General features: G+C 41.4%; 1 protein-coding gene across 3 annotated transcripts in view; it reads right to left on the reverse strand.

Moving 5' to 3' along the window:
* Nucleotides 1-2,040: 2,040 nt before the first annotated feature.
* The window catches only part of camsap2 (calmodulin regulated spectrin associated protein family member 2), a 129,002-nt gene continuing 110,351 nt past the window's right edge, over nucleotides 2,041-20,691 (reverse strand). For all 3 annotated transcript variants that reach the window (XM_033027883.1, XM_033027885.1, XM_033027884.1), the window contains 6 exons: nucleotides 17,050-17,183; nucleotides 13,701-13,918; nucleotides 13,072-13,144; nucleotides 8,105-8,220; nucleotides 6,564-6,682; nucleotides 2,041-5,292 (listed from right to left, as the gene is read on the reverse strand). In XM_033027883.1, the coding sequence (XP_032883774.1) occupies nucleotides 4,990-5,292; nucleotides 6,564-6,682; nucleotides 8,105-8,220; nucleotides 13,072-13,144; nucleotides 13,701-13,918; nucleotides 17,050-17,183 (963 nt within the window). In that variant the 3' untranslated portion in view covers nucleotides 2,041-4,989. The remainder of the gene's footprint in view (nucleotides 5,293-6,563; nucleotides 6,683-8,104; nucleotides 8,221-13,071; nucleotides 13,145-13,700; nucleotides 13,919-17,049; nucleotides 17,184-20,691) is intronic.

Genomic DNA, 20,691 nt, shown 5'->3' on the forward strand with positions numbered 1-20,691 from the left:
CGACCTTTCCAAAGTTAGGGTTTAAGGTCAGAGTAAAATCAGAATGTGCCAGCTGAAACCATAATGTTTGCAGACAAACAAATGGAATAAGTGAAAGATTAAAGCAATTGTAAGCAAATAAATTGTCAGTTATTGTAAAATGTGTCAAACCACATGTATGAATCACTCCTTTTTTTTTGGTGGGGAGGAAATAGGTTAATTTAAAAAAAAAAAATTCTTATAAAATATCCAGCATCGTTCCACAGTTCAGCCTGGGGAAAAATGACAAAGATAAAGTGCAAGAGTATCTGAGATGCTGCCTGACTTGCTGAGTTACTCCAGCAGTTTGTATCTTTTTTTAAACCAGTATCTGCAGACTGGGAAGACTTGCGGCTCAGATCATAACTGGAAAAAACTTGGTCAAGAGTTCTAACATGTGAGGCACCAAATGACAACCCAGATGATGCCGTAACCTATATTCTGGGAAAATGTACCATTCTGTAGATCGTTTACAAGTTACACTGGTGTGAAAATTGCCCCTTCAACCTTATGTCCCTTTCTAAAAGTTCCCAGGAAATCTCCACAGAAAATCATTAAAATGATCAAGGAAGAGATTTAGAGATAGTCATGAACCCAACGTATTTCGAGCTTGATAACTACACATGGACAGACAAATATTGTCTAGGTTATTAAATGTAGGAAGTGATAGGTTTGGAGACCATGTTCCTGCCTTTCAGAGATGGAATAATGCAGCTCAACACAACTTTCCTTTTGTGATCAGTTCTGAAACTAGTCTTTATTCATATCCTTTAATAGTATGACTCTTAAAAACAAATATGTATTAAAAAGCGATGCCACACATGGCTTCAAATTTTCCTTGGATGCCAGATGTAAGAACTTTACATTATTATTCCCTTCCTTGTTGTCCTTGAGAAACAACCTCTAGGAAACCAATGCATTTATTATTTAAAAGGTAAAATGAATTTCTGAAAAGTTCAATATTGTCAGTGTATTTATGGGCAGCACAGTGGTTTGAACCTGACTACTGGTGCTGTCTGTATGGAATTTGTACATTCTCCCTGTGACCGCATAGGTTTTCTCCAGGTGCTCCAGTTTCCTCCCACATTCCAAAGATGTGCAGGTTTGTAGGTTAATTCGTTTCTGCAAATAGTCTCTAGTTTGTAGGATAGAACTAGTGAATGGGTAATCTGGTTGGTGCGGACTCGGTGGGCCGAAGGGCCTGTTTTCATGCTGTATTTCTAAACTATAGATTTAAAAAATAGGTTGTACAGGATAGCAGCTAAAATTGTTGCTTGCACACCTGTCCACCCAGTCTATCTACTCCTGGTTTCAAGCAAAGATAGGCAGTTGGTAAATAACCTTCGAGAACCTGAAGTTACTTTGTGTGCGTGACAGATTAAAACTGAGACTAAACAACTACAAAGATGCTGGCAATGGAAGACTGCAATGAGTTGGAAATGCCAACAGCAAAGCACAGCTGAACTTTCTATGCAATTGTAATCACAGCATTACAAAATGTAGCTCTATTCACAAATTTAAAAATTCACACACTCTCCAATCACCTCATTCTGCGGATGTGGCTTCCAAGTAAAAAACATATTTTTAGAAACATTATTTGTTACTAAAAGCTATCATCTAGGCTCCCAACTTATCTCGCTAAGTGGGCTTTTTTTATTTTCATTCAAAAAATTATACTTTAGGTATTAGAGCATTTAATTCAAACTTTTAATGTTCACTTCTTGGTTAATGGACATAATGATATTATTTTGGAGATGGTTGATTTTACTGATGTGGTTGTCAAAATGGATAACTGCAGGATAATGGGCATTTGGGAAAGAGAAGGATAGGCAATGTAAAATAAACAAAAACAGCAATAAGCAATTGAATTGCTAGGAACTTCTGGCATTGAGAACTTAAAAATGTAAAACAAACTATTTCAACAATTGAACTGACCAAATGGTGAGCTCCACCATGGAGTTCAGTCTAGAATTTTATTATACTTGTACAATTACAGCACTTTCACTTTAGTATTAATCCTAAAATAATTCCATGTACATGCAGACAGTGCAACAAAAAAGGATTTGCTCAAGTAATTGGCAGAAAAGTCAAAAATCTGATCGGAAGGCAGGAGATTGAAATCGAGTGCTTAAATATCAAATCCAAGCAAGCCAAATAAAACAAACAAAACAAAACTAATGTATGAAAATGTGTACCCGTCAGAATAAGATTCCTATAGTTTCCGGCTGGTCCAATGAAAGACCAAAAAGATATTAAGCTTTTCAAGAATTAAACATTGGAATAAATTTCCCATCATTATAAGCAGCAATACTGATACATGTGAGTGAGCAGATAATCTCAACAAACCTTATATGACACAGATATAGTTGACCATGGCAAATGCTATAGCAGTAAGAAGTGAGTTTTCAGGCAAGAGTGAGCAAATCATAACTTCTTCAAGCGATTCGAAAACTTTAAAAGATTAAAGGCACATAAAATCAACAGAAGATCTACAATGGGAATATTTTAAAATCACTTCAGCCAAGATACCGTCACTTGTACTTCTTAGTCAATTTCTAAATACAAACAGAGTGAAAGAGAGCGAGACGATGAACACAGAAATGTAAGTAAATTAGGCAAAGAGTGCCTGCATTATGGGCAGAGAACAGACGGACAGGGAGAGATATAGTTAGCGTAAGGGGGAGGGTGTACATCATAACAAGGCGATTAAAGGAAGAAGGAAAATAGAACAACCACATGTCAGTTGAAAGGAATGATAAGAGGTATGGGGGGGGGGGGGGACAATATGAAATAAACCAAGATCTGAAACGCATCTCAGCTGTAAAAAACAGCATGAGAAATTTAAAAGATCATCATCAGGATGGACCGAGATACAGAAAGAAAAGCCCAACGGAGTGGAAAATACTGAGAATTCTGCAGATTGATATCGCAACAAAACAAACCAAAAATCTGAAAGCCTCAATAACTGATTACTAAGAACAGCATTAAATGTCAAATTACGTACAATGGGTTCAGTTTTGGGAACACCGAGACAGTATGTTGAGAAAGCAGCTTCACGATAACAAGTGTACTTGATGGACACGAACAAACAGTCAGTGGGGAATGTAGGTGGTAAAGTGAAAATGATATTGGCTGAAGAAAATGCAGTGAAAATTTTCTTTGGCTGGTGGCATGGGTGTGAGAAGAGTTGTGTGCTATCCACTCACCAGACAAAAAAAACCTGATAGAAGTAGCATTTTTCGGCAATGATGGGGAGCATACACATGGTTATAAATTAATAGTCCACAATATTCTGGAGTCATCCGTTCACCATGGTACAATAACAGCAATTTGGAATGGCACGTAAGCATCAAGAAAACTGCAGATGCAAGAAATCTAAAATAAATAATCTAAAATATAAACAGAAAACAGTGGAAATACTCACAAGCGCAGGCAGCTTGTGTGTGTGGAAGAAAAGAGTCAATGTTTCAGGTTGATGACCCATGATTTTTCTGGCGAAGAGTCTTCAAGCTGAAACATTGCCTCTGTTTCTTCTTCCCACAACCGCAGCCTGATCTGCTGATTATTTCCAGCATTTTGTTTTTGACTTTGGAATGGCACACGACTTGTCACCGCAATGCGAGACCTTCCACATATGTGGTACACAATAAATTACTGACATTAATCTCAATGCAAAACTTAATGCATGTGATTCACAAATGGAATGCATCCTCAAGAGATGGGAATGTGAATGATGTTTCTCTTGTGGTTAGTTTTATACCATACAATAAAGACATATAGGATCATTTGTCTAACTACTTGTCTAACCATGAATTGAAACAATTAAAAACTCTACTTCCTTTACCATTTCCACTATTTCTTTTCCAGTCATCTTACCTTGTCCCACTGTCTAGCATCATTATGACTGGTCTGGTCTTAGATTTTAGCCTCTACTTCTATCCATTACTCACAGTACAATAACTATCACCATCCCTTCTGTATATACAGGAAACCATGTATTTGTTAAAACCAAGTAAAACAGCAGAAGCAGCAAGCAAACACCATTCCCGTGTACTGTAGTGCACATCTGCAGCAGAAGCACTGCAATAGCTACTTTACGCTGCAGTTTTACAGATTCTTGCTATAGCTTTGAAGCATAGGAATGAAAATTTACCCCATATCTTCATGTAGTAGAGTCTGCATGTAATACTCCACTACTGAAATTAGGTTCCACTGAAGTCAATGGAGTTAATGTGAGTTCACATGGCTTTGTTGCATGCAACAGAAGAAAATGTTCAATCTTGTCACGTCAATGATGCTGTACTTCTAACACTGTAGACCTACGTTTTTTGGGTTAACTTGTAATACTGTTATAAAACCTGCTTCAAATATATATTCTGGAAAAATTGTATCAGGCCAATAGCTTTGTATTTAAGTAAATCAATGCGACATAGCACCTTTGCACTAATCTGCAGACATCAGCCCCTTTATGCTGACATGGCTAATACTGAAGAACAACAAACATTAAAGGCTGAAGGATATCAAAGACCTCCCCTTTAAAACATGAGCCAAATTGTATGACAGTTGTAACAACATTAACAAATGTAACACAGCAAAAGAAGTATTACTAGTTTAAATAGGTATCATTCAGATTAATGATTCTCCAGTGTACCAAAGGACAAGTTATGGCAGTGATGTTACAAATTGTCAAATAGTAAACTGCAAGCATGATAAAGCAAAAAAAAGTTTCCCAATGAATCATTTTACTTCTAATTGTAACAATGATGTCCTTCTAAGACCCTTAACCTATACATTCCAGTTGTGCATATTGAAAGTGAAGTTTGGTGTCCAGTTTCCATTGTTTGTACTGGACAGATTAAATTTACAAACATAAGGAATGCTCTGGGCCACTAGAAAATCCCTTGTCCTCAGGCAGTTACGATGAAGTGCAATTGCTTAATGCCATTACTATTTTTGTGATGGTTGTCCTCACTATGATCTTGGCGTGAGCAATTTGGGAGTGCTGGGTCTTTTATGCTGCCACAGATGGCCATGGATGATAATCGCGTCCACACAGGCAGACAATGATTTGACAGGAACGCGGCTGAATTGCTTGCGATCAGAGTTGTATTTGTAGAGTGCCTCAATCATTTGCCATCCAATGTTTTTAGGTCCTATTCCTGTCAACTTAATGATTTCTTCGTTTTCAGTATTGTAGGTGTAGAGTGAACGGAATTGGCAACCGGCATCGCGGAAAAGGATCAAAAAGTTATTGGCTTCAGAATTTTCCATTTCCTAAAAATACAAAATAAATGGTCATAAATTACTGAAAGCTTTAATGAATATATTACAAATATATTGATTGACTTTTAGAGTCACAGTCTACAGTCACACAGCGATGTCATTGCGCTAAATGGGTGCTGTCCTCACACTAAACTAAATACATGCCCTAACTAAAATGGCATCGGTGGTATATTTTGATGATTTTCAATTCATAAGGAAGCCTGTGTGTAAAAACAGATTGAGCAAAGCTGAAAAGATAAATTCTAAGAAAAAGTAAACTTTAGCCAATCTTTGTATTTTTCATGCTATAGTGTTCCTCAGTAAAACCACAGAGCTTTTTCATGATTATGCAAGATTCAAGTTGAATTTGATGCACTACTTTAGTTCAGCTGGGAAATGTGGATGCCAATAGCAATCCCAGCACAGCCAGTCCCGAATTACACTTCAACTGATGGGCTTCCGAGAGGCCATTTCAAAGACAGTTATGAGTCAGGTTGAAAGTTTGGTACAAGTCTGTTACAGAGTGGAAATTAGGGAAGCAGAAGGTTTTTGTTTAGGATAATCATGTATTTAATATTATTAGTATTGGTATATTATTGCTAAATTTACAGTGGAAAACCTGTTTTCTGTGCCATCCAGGCAGATTATACCACACTAGTACAATAGGGAATGCAAATGAGAAAATAAACAGGGTACAGAATATATTATTACAGCTATAGGGAAAGTGCAGAGAAAAAATAAAACGTGCAAATGCCACAACAAATTAGATTGGAAGGTCATAAATACATCTTTAGCGCACAAGGTTTGTTCAAGAGCCTGATACAATGGCCATCATCACCAATACTACTTTTAACTTTACATTTCAAAATTTAATTTAATTAAAATAAACATTTAGTCTCTGAAATGTTAGCCCGGTAAGTTCATAAGGAGTAGAATGAGGCCATTCAGCCCATCATGTCTACTCCGCCATGCAATCATGGCTGATCTATCTCTCCCTCTGAACCCCATTCTCCTGCCTTCTCCCCATAACCCCTGACAACTGTACTAATGAAGAATCTATCTGTTTATGCCCTGACTTTGCCTCCACAGCCTTCTGTGGCAAAGAACTCCATAGATTCATCACCCGTGACAAAATAAATTCCTCCTCATCTCCTTCCTAAAAAAACATCCTTTAATTCTGAATTAAGTTAATCACAATGTTAATGTACCCAGTAGTATGGGGGATATAAGAATATAATCCAGCTTTGGCATTTCAGATGTGAAATTGGAAATTCCAATCTTACCGCAAGTATTTTGTACTTCTGACTTTCATTGACTCTTCCAGCTAAACAGCAGTGCGAAATTGCATTCTGAATTATGTGTTTGTTAGATTTTGCACTGGGTTCTTTGTATAATTTTGGTCCTGCAAACATAAATAAACAAATTCATACACCAAGAGAACAAACTCAAATGTCTCCTTATGTTATGGAAATTGGTGAACTTAATACGAGGATTAAAGGAAATAATTCTGTCTGTTTTTAATTGTCTAATGGCCACATATTGATTGGAAAAAAGTACCATTCCAGTCAGTCCTTCTGATCAATGTTAACCATTCCTCTCGCTCACACCTTTCAACCACCCCAGTATAAGCAAGGGGATTTTGACAATGTTAGTTGAATGTAAAGAGCAAATGCTTAGGATATTTGAATAAAAAAGATGGTAATCGCATGGCAAATATATGGAAATTAACAATGTTCAATCATGAAAGCACATCCCTACATCTGTCATAACTGAAGGCTGGAGAAATAACAGAACATGTGGCTAATTAGGTCCAATCTGTCTTAATTTTAATGGGAGTCCCTCATTACTCTTCCCTCTTTCATAGAATTCAGACTGATTATATATATGATATATAATATATATTTGGACCAAGATCTTCATGATTGGACTTAAATGATCCTAAAAGATATCAAACTATATTGGAGCTTCGGTGACTGTTAAACTCAGCTTGACTGGACTGTCAGCCACATCATATGTCACTCTGCTGATAAGAGGAACAGATCGATGGGGTGGGAACTGGCCAGACTGAATATGCCCTTTTGTGGACAGAACGAATGTGGATAACATTGCACACTGTCCTGTAGATACACAACTATACTGAAACAGGTCAGTTACATATGTATAGGAAGGAACTGCAGATGCTGGTTTAAACCGAAGATAGACACAAAAAGCTGGAGTAACTCAGCGGGACAGGCAGCATCTCTGGGGAGAAGGAATGGATGATGTTTCAGGTCTGAAGAAGGGTCTCCACCCGAAACATCACCCATTCCTTCTCTCCAGAGATGCTCCCCGTCCCGCTGAGTTACTCCTGCTTTTTGTGCCTATCTTCAGCTACATATGTATCTGGTTCTGGGTCACAAGTCTCAAAGCCAGCATGTTATCAGGGATGATAATTTCTGTATTCAGTGCAGTCAGTTGCTTCTTGGTATTACAATGAAGTGCATTAATATGTTTGAAGACTGGGAAATGGGATGGAGGGGACCTGAGAAGATGGCAGAGATGGTGTTCCACTTTGCACTTCTGGTTCAAGACAAGGGAGAATGATACATTCGCAAAGGTTCAACCAGTGTTGGGCTGCACCATCTTGTGAGGATGGCAATGTCCTTTGTTCGTCTAATTGTACAGTGGGATTTATGACCAGATTTGGCTGGATTTCTACTCTTCGATATAAGTTAGGTCAAGCATCCTATTCTGTGATGTTCACTCTCTACAATTCTCTGAAAATTCACATGATTGTTGAGCAAGTGAAAGTAAAAGGCTGCAAAAATATTACCAAGAATTCTACCTGTATACTCCGTTGCAGAAGCAACCGAAGACGTTGTTGAGTCATTCTCCCAGTCTTTTTCACCATTCCGATTGGCAGAACAACCTGACGATATAATTCCATCCACTGATTCTGTCCTAGATGTTTAATTAGGAAAAGAAAAATCTTTAAACTTCATTGCATAGTTTAACTATTGAATTTTGAATTTGTTGAATTTTGCATTTGTTAATGGTGAAGAATGGGGGTAGGACTTGACAAGCATAGGCTTCTTCCTATCCCTTTTCGAACGAGTCTAATGTGTATTATGTTGAAATTGGCTTTTGATTTTTTAATTTATGTATGTACATATATGTTATGTATATGTGTATGTGTGTATGTATATATGTACATGTATATGTATGTATGTGTGTATGTATTTATGTATATATATATGTATATATATAATTTTCTTTTTATTTATTCATTTTCATCTTTTCTTTTCTTCTTTTTTTTTAATCGTTCGAAATAAAGATATCATTCATTCATTAACTATCCATTGCGCCATATCCCATTGGCAGTTAAACCCACTGCAGGGAAAATAAGCAACCCTTCTAGATTACTGTTATCCTTTATTACTTTCGCATTGTAATACTTTCAGTCAATTAAACAATGATCAAGCATAGTAGATATTACAATAAATTTTGCACAGTCTTTAGATTATCCTTGCTGGGAAAGGTTGCGAGGTTGAAACAATATGTTGACTTTTTCTGCAGATTGCTGTATTTTTAAGATGCATTGTTAAGTATACATCTTATCTTCTTGTTCTTAGCCCCCCTTCGGTCATGGCTGACCTTGGGTATCTCCAGGGTGCTATTCCCTATAAGGAGGACGCCTGTGCGTGACATTATTTAACGTGGGGAGACTGGTGCACAGACGGTCCTTGACAGGTCTGGCTCAGGATCCAGTGGCATGGAGTCCAAGACGACCTTTTCTGCTGCAGCCTTCATCCGCCTTCCCAGCCATTGTGACGCTCCACTAAGGTCAGCCATCGTCCTCCGCCTGTTCCACTGTTCAGGTCTTGGTTGGATTGCTCTTTGTCAGGGACCTCCCCCTCGACCTTACTGCCATGGGTGGCCCTACCAGGAACATAGCTCCAGATGGCATCACTCTCAGGATCTCAGGTCCACACAAGCTTCTCCACCACGACAAGGTGACAATCCACGGAGAAATCTTATCAGGAATTCAGCATTCTAATGTAGTCAAATATAGAAACATAGAAAACAGGTGCAGGAGGAGGCCATTCGGCCCTTCGAGCCAGCACCGCCATTCATTGTGATCATGGCTGATCGTCCCCAATCAATAACCCGTGCCTGCCTTCTCCCCATATCCCTTGATTTCACTAGCCCCTAGAGCTCTATCTAACTCTCTCTTAAATCCATCCAGTGATTTGGCCTCCACTGCCCTCTGTGGCAGGGAATTCCAAAATTCACAACTCTCTGGGTAAAAAAGTTTTTTCTCACCTCAGTCTTAAATGACCTCCCCTTTATTCTAAGACTGTGGCCCCTGGTTCTGAACATTGGGAACATTTTTCCTGCATCTAACTTGTCCAGTCCTTTTATAATTTTATATGTTTCTATAAGATCCCTCCTCATTCTTCTAAACTCCAGTGAATACAAGCCTAGTCTTTTCAATCTTTCCTCATATGACAGTCCCGCCATCCCAGGGATCAATCTCGTGAACCTACGCTGCGCTGCCTCAATCACAAGGATGTCCTTCCTCAAATTAGGAGACCAAAACTGTGTGTACGCAATACTCCAGACGTGGTCTCACCAGAGCCCTATACAACTGCAGAAGAACCTCTCTACTCCTATACTGAAATCCTCTTGTTAGGAAGGCCAACATTCCATTAGCTTTCTTCACTGCCTGCTGTACCTGCACGCCAACTTTTAGTGACTGGTGTACAAGGACACCCAGGTCTCGCTGCACCTCCCCCTTACCTAACCTAACCCCATTGAGATAATAATCTGCCCCCTTGTTTTTGCCACCAAAGTGGATAACCTCATATTTATCTATATTATACTGCATCTGCCACGCATCTGCCCACTCAATCAACCTGTCCAGGTCACCCTGCAACCTCCTAACATCCTCTTCACAGTTCACACTGCCACCCAGCTTTGTGTCATCCGCAAACTTGCTAGTGTTGCTCCTAATTCCCTCTTCCAAATCATTAATATATATGGTAAACAGTTGTGGCCCCAACACCGAGCCTTGCGGCACTCCACTTGCCACTGCCTGCCATTCTGAAAAGGACCCGTTCACTCCTACTCTTTGCTTCCTGTCTGCCAACCAATTTTCTATCCACGTCAACACCCTACCCCCAATACCATGTACTCTAATTTTAGTCACCAGTCTCCAGTGCGGGAGCATATCAAAGGCTTTCTGTAAGTCTAGATACACTACATCCACTGGCATCCCTTCATCCATTTTACTTGTCACATCCTCAAACAATTCCAGAAGATTAGTCAAGCATGATTTCCCTTTCATAAATCCATGTTGACTTGGACTAATCCTTTTACTGCTATCCAAATGCCCCATTATTACCTCTTTAATAATTGACTCCAGCATCTTTCCCACCACTGGTCTGTAATTCCCCGTTTTCTCTCTCCCTCCTTTCTTGAAAAGTGGGATAACATTAGCTATCCTCCAATCCACAGGAACTGATCCTGAATCTATTAAATATTGGAAAATGATCACCAATGCGTCCACTATTTCTAGAGCCACCTCCATGAGGACCCTGGGATGCAGACCATCAGGCCCAGGGGATTTATCATCCTTCAGTCCCATTAGCCTACCCAATACTATTTCTCGCCTAATGAAAATTTCTTTCAGTTTCTCTACCCCCTTAGATCCTCTGTCCTCCAGTACTTCTGGGATATTGTTTGTGTCTTCCTTAGTGAAGACTGATCCAAAGTACCTATTCAACTCTTCTGCCATTTCCTTGTTCCCCATAATAATTTCACCCGTGTCTGCCTTCAAGGAACCCACATTTGACTTTGCTATTCTTTTTCCTTTAACATATCTAAAGAAGCTTTTACTGTCCTTCTTTATATTCCTGGCCAACTTCCCCTCGTACTTCATCTTTTCAGCCCGTATAGTTTCCTTCTGTTGTCCTATGAAAGTTTCCTAATCCTCTGGCTTCCGGCTACTCTTTGCTATGTTATACATCTTTTCTTTTAGTTTTATTCTATCCCTAACTTCTCTTGTCAGCCACGGTTGCCTCCTACTCCCCTAAGAATCTTTCTTCCTTTTTGGAATGAAATGATCCTGCGTCTTCCGGATTATGCCCCGAAATTCCTGCCATTGCTGTTCCACCGTCATTCCTGCTAGGATCCCTTTCCAGTCTACCTTGGCCAGCTCCCCTCTCATGCCTTCATAGTCCCCTTTGTTCAACTGCATCACTGACATATCCGATTTAACCTTCTCCTTCTCAAATTGCAGATTAAAACTAATCATATAATCTGATCACTACCTCCAAGCGGTTCCTTTACCTCGCGTTCTCTTATCACATCTGGTTCATTGGACAACACTAAATCCAGAATTGCCTTTTCTCTGGTCGGCTCCATTAGAAGCTGCTCTAAGTATCCATCTCGGAGGCATTCTACAAACTGTCTGTCTTGGGGTCCTGAACCAACCTGATTTTCCCAGTCTACCTGCATATTGAAATCCCCCATCACCACAGTGGCATTACCTTTGTTACATGCCAGTTTTAACTCCTGCTGCAACTTACACCCTACATCCCAGCTACTATTTGGGGGTCTGTAGATAACACCAATTAGTGTCTTCTTGCCTTTACTATTCCTCAACTCAATCCACAGTGACTCTACCTCGTCAGTCCCTATGTCTTCCCTCACAAGAATTAACACAAATGATTTTCCTTAAGGGCAGTTATGTGATTATATTGATATTGTGAACTACCTTAATATAACAAGGGGATGTTTAGAATCAGATGACTAACTGCACTTATAAAATGTCTGAAGAAGGGTTTCATCCCGAAACGTTGCCTATTTCCTTCGCTTCATAGATGCTGCTGCACCCGCTGAGTTTCTCCAGCATTTTTGTCTACCTTCGATTTTCCAGCATCTGCAGTTCCTTCTTAAACACTTTTAAAATCATTGTTTTCTGTATCCAAGTTGCTTCACTCATTGTCAATTAGCAAAAAAAGAGACTATGCAACTCTACTCAAGCACAGATAAAATGTACCCTGGGCTCTTCAAATAAGAAAGGGAGAAAATAACCGCAGAAACATTTTAAATTGTCATAAATAAAATTATAATAGACCCAGTCAGGGCGGGGTGGTGGGAAGGATCCATTTCTCCCAGCAGCGAGGTTCAAGCCAAGAGGCATGGATTGGAGGGGAGATAAGCAAAGCTCTTTACATCTGAAGAGGTGAGGGTCTACCACAGACAAAAGTGAGAACCATGCAGTTTCAATGTAAAAAGAACTCGAATTAACAACTGAAAATGCTGTCACCTGCAAGGCTGTGGAGAGCGAGATGAGAGGTATATCTGATGAAGGGTCCCGATCCAAAAAGCTATCTATCTATGTCCTCCGGAGACTGTGTATTTTTAAAATATGTACAAATTGCCCTGCATGGATATCACTGTGAAATGACCCACGCACTTTGGTGTTTGACCTGATAGTGATCTGCTTCCCAGAATTTAAGATATTTTTCAAACGTACTTTTTTGAGTGAATGCCAATAGTAATATGGCTGTCTTTCTTTGTGTAAAAGAAAGTGACAACATATACTTTATTTGTTCCACAAATGTTCTTTCACAAGTCTTTATTTCAGTGATTTCATTACTTTTTCAATGTAATGATCAAAATTACAGGTAACGTTTCTACCTGACCAAGCAAGATTTCACAGAGCTATTCAAATCTGATTCCAAAATATGATAGTGAACGGCCATGTCAACATGAAAGGATTGTGTCCAGTATGTTTAGTCTTACCTGGGAGATTTTTTTCCTGAACGTACACTATCAGCATCTGCAGTGTTCAATGATGCCAGAGACAGACAGGAAACTGGAAAACAACGAGCACATATGAATGTATACAAAGACAAAATATCTAAGCAACAAATTAATGCTCTACTTTAAAGTACTTTTTACTATTTTCTGTGAAATATGAGACCAATATTAGTGGGTATTGATGGTGGTGGTGGGGGGAATAAACTGAGACAGAGAGAGAAACACAAAGAGTAGTTGTGTGTGTGTGTGTGTGTGTGTGTGTGTGTGTGTGTGTGTGTGTGTGTGTGTGTGTGTGTGTGTGTGTGTGTGTGTGTAAGTGTGTAAGCGTGTGTATGTTTGTGTGTGTGTGTGTGTGTGTGCGTGTGTGTGCGTGTGTGCGTGCGTGTGTGTGTGCGCGTGCGTGCGAGTGTGTGTGTGTGTGTGTGTGTGTGTGTGTGTGTGTGTGCGTGTGCGTGCATGTGCGCACACAGAAGATACAAGTAGAATGCAGAACGCATTTAAAAACAATTTCCCACTGTGCATTTAGAGCTCTTCCGATCATGTTTCTACATTCCTCAATCCATGATACTAAGAAAAATGATTTACAAATGGCAGAAAGCCCTTTTACAAACCTGCTGATGATCTGACAGGCGTTCGTGGACTTGATAAATCCTCTCGAAAAGATCTTGGACGGGCCTTCTTCAGTTTCAGGCTGGTAGGACGAGGCTTGATCACGTTATCCATGTCCTTCATTAGTTTCAACTGCTTTTTCCTGAGAAACTCTTGTTTAATGAACTCTCTTCGTGACCTCTCCTCTTCCTTCTTTTGCCGCTCTTCTTCTGCTTTGAGTCTGTGTGGAGTTCAACGCACAAGGCTCTCACATTAGTAAGTATATTCATCTGAACCTTACGACTTCAACGTGATGAAAACTAATTGCTGGACGAACTCAGTGGGACAGAGAAAGGAAATGGATAGATAAGGTTTCAGGTCGGGACCCTTCTTCAGACTGATCTCAGAGAGGGAGTGATGAGTTAGGGTCTCATAGAGCTCCTGTTGGAGAGTGAGCATTTTCAAAGGGGGCATAGTGGAGTCTGGTCTACTGAGCTCTTCCAGCAGACCAGTGACAGATCAATCTGAAGACCCAAAATATCGTCTGTCCATTTCCTCCACAGATGTTGCCTGACCCGCCGAGTTCCTCCAGCACTTCTGCTCAAGATTCCAGCACCAGCAGTCTTTTATGTTTTGATTTCGGGGTCCGGGGTCACATCACATCACTCCTGCCCCGAAGCTTTGACCCCCACCAGTTTGCGTACAGAGCGAATAGATCTACAGAGGACGCTGTAGCCACAGCTCTCCATGCTGCACTGTCCCACCTGGAGCAGCGGGGGAGCTACGTGCGGATGCTCTTTGTGGACTACAGCTCTGCCTTTAATACCATCCTTCCCCACAAACTGGTGGACAAACTGGGGGACTTGGGACTTCCACACTCCACCTGCATGTGGATAAATAGCTTCCTGTCGGGTCGCAGCCAGAGAGTCAGAGTGGGCCATCACACATCCACGGCCCTCAGCCTCAGTACCGGCTCTCCACAGGGCTGCGTGCTGAGCCCCCTGCTCTACACCATCTACACACATGACTGCATCCCCGCCCACCACAGCAACACCATTGTCAAATTTGCGGATGACACTACGGTGGTGGGACTCATCTCCGGGGGGGACGAGTACGCCTACCGGGATGAGGTGGAGCAGCTGACAGTGTGGTGTGGAGAAAATAACCTGCTCCTTAACACCTTAAAGACCAAGGAGATAATAATAGACTTCAGGAAGAATAAAACGGACATGGTACCATTAGTTATCAGAGGGGACTGTGTGGAGAGGGTGGCGGATTTCCGCTTCCTGGGAATCCATATTGAGGAGGACCTGACGTGGAGCGTGAACACCTCTGCGCTGCTGAAAAAGGTCCAGCAGAGACTGCACTTCCTGAGGGTGCTCAGGAAGAATAACATCACTCAGAGACTGCTGCTGTCCTTTTATCGGTGCTCCATTGAGAGCCTCCTAACATACTGTGTATGCGTATGGTACACCAGCTGCACAGCGGCTCAGAGGAAAGCGCTCCAGAGGGCCATTGACAACGCCCAGAGGATTGTCGGATGCCCTCTCCTTACCTTGGAGGACTTACACAGTTCCCGCTGCATCAAAAAATCCCAGTGTATTATAAAGGACATTTCCCACCCCGGACACTCCCTGTTTGAACTGTTACCGTCAGGCAGACGGTACAGATCTACAAGGACAAGGACAAACAGACTTAAAAACAGTTTTTACCCCACTGCTATAAAGGCACTAAATGTAGCCGCCAAGGAACGCAGGGGCGATACATACATACATGAAATCGACACAAGGATGTAGGGCTGGGTGTTTATGCGTGCTATTTTTATGATATTTATTTTAGTTGTTTATCTTTTTAAATATTTTACCTTGTATGTATCGTTAGCTTTTAGAAATGTTTGAATGGTGCACTGACTGGCTGACATTTTACAATTTTGTTGTACATGGTTCATGTTACAATGACAATAAAGAAACTATTCTATTCTATTCTATTCTATTCTATTCCCAATCAATGACATACATCTGAACTGAGGCAACTCGTCAAGCAAGAAAACACAGCAGCCAATATGAATGCTCCTAATCAGCGATAAGGTTTACAGTCGGCATTTCAAACATATCATGTTGTGTTGTGGGATCACACTGTTCAGGACACAGATGAACACTCTGCTTTCCCTGGAAAATGATCAAGGGATCGTATACCCAAGAAATAAGATACAACTTAGTTTTGCGTCACTCACTAAATTGTCACTTCCAAAAGTACATCAATCTTTCATTGCTGAATGAAGGGTCAGCCTGGAGGATGTGAACCTTCTGATTCAGAAATAAGATGAAGTGAGGTCTACACTACGGTGATTAATGTCAGGTCAGAATCTCCTAAGATGGCCTCCCTTTGCCAGGTCCATCCATTGCGTTCAGTAAGGGGGGACCTCATTTAAACTTTTCCCTAAAAGTGTAAGGCCTGGATAGAGTGGATGTGGAGAGGATGTTTCCACCAGTGGGAGCCACAGCCTCAGAATAAAAGGACGTACCTTTAGAAAGGAGATGAGGAGGAATTTCCTTAGTGAAAGGGTGGTAAATCTGTGGAATTCAATGCCACGGAAGACTGGAGGTCAAGTCAATAGATATTTTTAAGGTGAGGATTGATAGATTCTTGACTAGTATGGGTGTCAGGGGTTATGAGAAGGCAGGAGAATGGAGTTAAGAGGGAAAGATAGATCAGCCATGATTGACTGGCGGAGTAGAATTGATGGGCCGAATGGTCTAATTCTGCTCCTAGAACTTATGAATATAGTTCTCCGTTCTTGTGTCAACAACTGGTGAAACATTGTAGAAAATAGAGTTAATGGATCAGAGCTACAACAAAGATGATTACTCCTGATTACAAGTGCAGCGCATTACACAGTTAAATCAGTTAATAGAGTAGAGACTGAAACATAACAGCGCCAAAGGTCTCCTTAATTTAAAAAAATGGTATTAGTTAGGATTATAAAGTATTGTTTTATACATTAGATCTTCAGCAGAACTTTTTAAATGACCAACAATTTCTGTTTTATTGTTTAATAAATATTTCCTTAGATGTATTTTCAGTGTTCTGACTTCATATCCGATTAGCAAGGCCTGACATTGGGGAAAAGGGGTCTGACAGAGGGTAGGCAGATGTGAGGCAGGTGTGGACAGATGTGGAATCCAACATCTGATCACCATGACAGGCCAAATGTGGCCTCAGTTGGCCCTATGACCTACGCTTTGGGAAACACACAGTACGTTATATCTCCTCTGAAATCCCCCAAAAATTAACATTCATCACATTAGACTGTAATCACTGCCTTTTGTATTATTATGCAAATCACATGGTAAAATATTTATGAGGTAGCACCTTGCTTCTTCCTTCCTCTCTTCCATCTCTGCTTCCAACTGCTGTTGTTTGATCTGATTTTCCTTCTCCCTCCTCACACGTTTCTCCAAGAGAGCTGCTCGTTTCATTGCAATCTGTTCAGCTTTCTGATCATCCTTCAAAAAGAGGGCTTCATTAGGGATTCACAGTTATCATAATAATAATCATAATTTATTAGCCAAGTATGTTTTGCAACATACGAGGAATTTGGTTTGCCCTACAGTCATACCAAAAAAACAACAAGTCACACAACTACATAAAAATTTGACATAAACATCCACCACAGCGCCTCCTCCACATTCCCCACTGTGATGGAAGGCAATAAAGTCTTATCTTCTTCCTCCTTTTCTCCCGCAGTCAGGGAAGTCGAACCATCCGCAGTCAAGGTGATCGAAGCTCCCGCAGTCGGGGCGATCGAAGCTCCCGCAGCCGGCGATCGAAGATTCCGCAGTCAGGGTGATCAAAGATGCCGCGTCGGGGCGATCGAAGCTCCCGTGATCGGGGCGGTTGAAGCTCCTGCGGTTGGAGCTCCCGAAGTCGGTCTCCAACCAGGGACCGCGAGCTCCATGATGTTAAGTCCACAGGCCCCCGCGGTTTGAGCTCCGAGGTCAATCCCCGACAAAGGGACTGCCAGCTCCACGATGTTAGGCCGCAGTGCGGACGGAGATACGACATGGAAAAAGTCACATCTCCGTCGAGGAAAGAGGTAAAAAAAGTTCCCCCCTTTCCCCCACATAACACAAAACTAAAGATAAACTAAAACACACATTTTACAACAAACTAAAAACACAAAGAAGGAAAAACCGTTGGTGAGGCAGCCATCCTACGGCGCCCTCTGGTGGTAAAACATATCACTTAAACCAGGGGTCGGCAACCTTGTTCTGCACAGGGGCCAGGACCCATGTTTGTGAGCAGATGGCGGGCCACATATATCACGTGTACACAAGGATCCCGCCCCGGATGGCAGGCACCAAATCACGTGTTCACATAGATTCCGCCCCTTCGAGGACGCCACCGGCTAAAGTTCATAGAGCGCAGCAAGATACTCCACTATGCAGTATATGCAGTATCAACAATGCCAACCATTTGCACGGGTTTGTAACTGAAGGTGCTGGGTACAAAGGCAAGGAGCTTGTGTTGAACTTTGTTAAAACATTAGTTTTCTTAAGGCTGGGATTTTGGGCACTGCACTATATAGTGCGAAAGCACGGCAGAGAGCACAGACAAGATTTACTAGAACAGTGTAGGAAGGAACTGCAGATGCTGGTTTACACTGAAGGTAGACGCAAATTGCTGGAGTAACTCAACGGGACAGGCAGCATCTCTGGGGGGAAGAATGGGTGACGTTTTAGATCGAGCCCCTTCTTCAGTTATGTCTATTTTGTGCATTTTGTGTCTATTTCTGAGAACAGCCCTGCGACCTGGAACTTTGGTTGCAATGCTGGAGAATATCTTTTACGAGGAGCAAAGGCTGAGAGGAGATTTAGTTCATAATCATCGCGAGCAGAGGGATTAAGGTGGAACGGGTTGCATCAGAGTTTGGGCTGTTTGGTGTGATGTTTTGATTTCATTGCACAGTATTTTTCTTTTCACTGTCTTGTACAATTTATGTATAATTTATGTTTTGGTAAGCATCTGAACTGAAACAGGTTATGGGAGATACATGAACAATGGCAGTAAATCGACTGCTCTTACAGAAAGCATATGGACAGCAGACACTCCACCTGTCCCATCCCACCATCAGTCCAGACCAGTTATATAATTCCATATAATGCTTCCATAGGTACTTGTGAATAGACACAAAATGCTGGAGCCTCGGAAGGTACCGGAGATGATGGAAGTCTGCGGGCCGGATGATTACGGAAAAAAAAATACGCCTGCGGGCCGGATGATTTCGGGCTTCGGGCATCTACCAACAACTCAAGGTATCTTGTTTAATGTTACATGTCGTCCCTTCATGTTACATCTCAACATCTACAAAGTTTAATGCAAAGGAAAGGTTGAGAATTGACAAAGAGTGCTTCTCACCTCGCTACACCAGCTCAAAAAGAATTCCCTTGACTGTTACACTTGAGATTTCGTCATGAAGATTACAAATACCTTCACCTTTTCCTCATGTCTGATGATTTGCATGTCTGTTAATGAAAGTTTCCTTCTTTTGATATATGGTAAAGTTGCCTGATCACGATGTCTTGAGGAAGTCTTTGCTATGGTCCTGACACTTTCACTACTAAGGTGTGGGTGCAGGATTGACAAATTAAAATTATTCTCTTAATACAAACTATGCTGACAATCATATGCAACTTCCCAGCAATTTATTCTCCCTTGGTAAAATTTTCCACGATTTTCAGCAAATATATATAGCATGGCAGTTTAATAATTGAGCTCAAATTCTCCATGACAAATCCTCGTCCCGACTATGATGCGTAGTGGGTATATATTCTACTAGACTAAGTGGGACCCGTTGGGTCCCATGTTCACATGGGAGGGCTTGTCCCCCGACACAATATTCCACCTCTCCACCAATTCCAATATTGGTGGCCAGTGGGGGGGGGGGGGAGGCTTTCTGGAGCGCTGGTATGGGTTCTTGGGGTGGCAGCTCAGTCCCTCAAGCCTGATCTGCTGGCAGCTCACTCACGGCTGGTGGGCTGGCAGTTGACTCATGGCTATTCCTTGAAATTCCATTTCAAGCAGGGTGCAAGGCCACCAAATTCAAATCCATTTTCCTACCATTTCAAGCAGGGTGCAAGGCCACCAAATTCAAGTGCAGTTTCTTACCACTTTGAGCAGGGTGCAAGGCCACCAAATTCAAGTGCAGTTTCATGCCACTCAAAGCAGGGTGCAAGGCCACCAAATTCAGTGCAGTTTCATACCACTTCAAGCAGGGTGCAAGGCCACCAAATTCAAGTGCAGTTTCATTCCATTTCAAGCAGGGTGCAAGGCCACCAAATTCAAATGCAGCTTCATACCATTTCATGCAGGGTGAAACCACCATAAAACCACACAAAACACCAAACTCACAGTTCAGTAGACATTCAGTGTGTTCAGTTGGTTCACAGCTCAGACAGTCGTGACCTCTCCCTCCCCCATCATGCAGAGACTGAGCCACACCCACACTTCCGGGTTTTATAACCCCTCCCCCTAGAAAAGGTGTGGCCTTCATGGCATGATTGACAGGATAGATTCTCAACTTTTTTAAACACTAATAACACTTTTATTTTTCATTGATGGGAAGAATTCTCTGCACCTGCTGAGCAGAGGGGGACTGAGTAAGATGGCCAAAAATCACAGCCGTAAGTGGTAGCGTTTTATCTAAAATCAATATAGTGCAAACAGGAAGTAAGTGCATTTGCAGTATTGCCTTTTAACTTCAAGCCAAAGCACCCAAACCGCCATTTGCAATAAGTAGTGCCTTTCAACTTCAAGCCAAAGCACCCAAGCCGCCATTTGCAGTAAGTAGTGCCTTTCAACTTCAAGCCAAAGCACCCAAGCCACCATTTGCAGTTAGTGCCTTTCAACTTCAAGTCAAAGCACCCAAACCACCATTTGCAGTAAGTAGTGCCTTTCAACTTCAAGCCAAAGCACCCAAGTCACCATTTGCAGTAAGTAGTGCCTTTCAACTTC

The sequence above is a fragment of the Amblyraja radiata genome, chromosome 10 (genome assembly GCF_010909765.2).
Source record: "Amblyraja radiata isolate CabotCenter1 chromosome 10, sAmbRad1.1.pri, whole genome shotgun sequence".
Lineage (NCBI taxonomy): Eukaryota > Metazoa > Chordata > Chondrichthyes > Rajiformes > Rajidae > Amblyraja > Amblyraja radiata.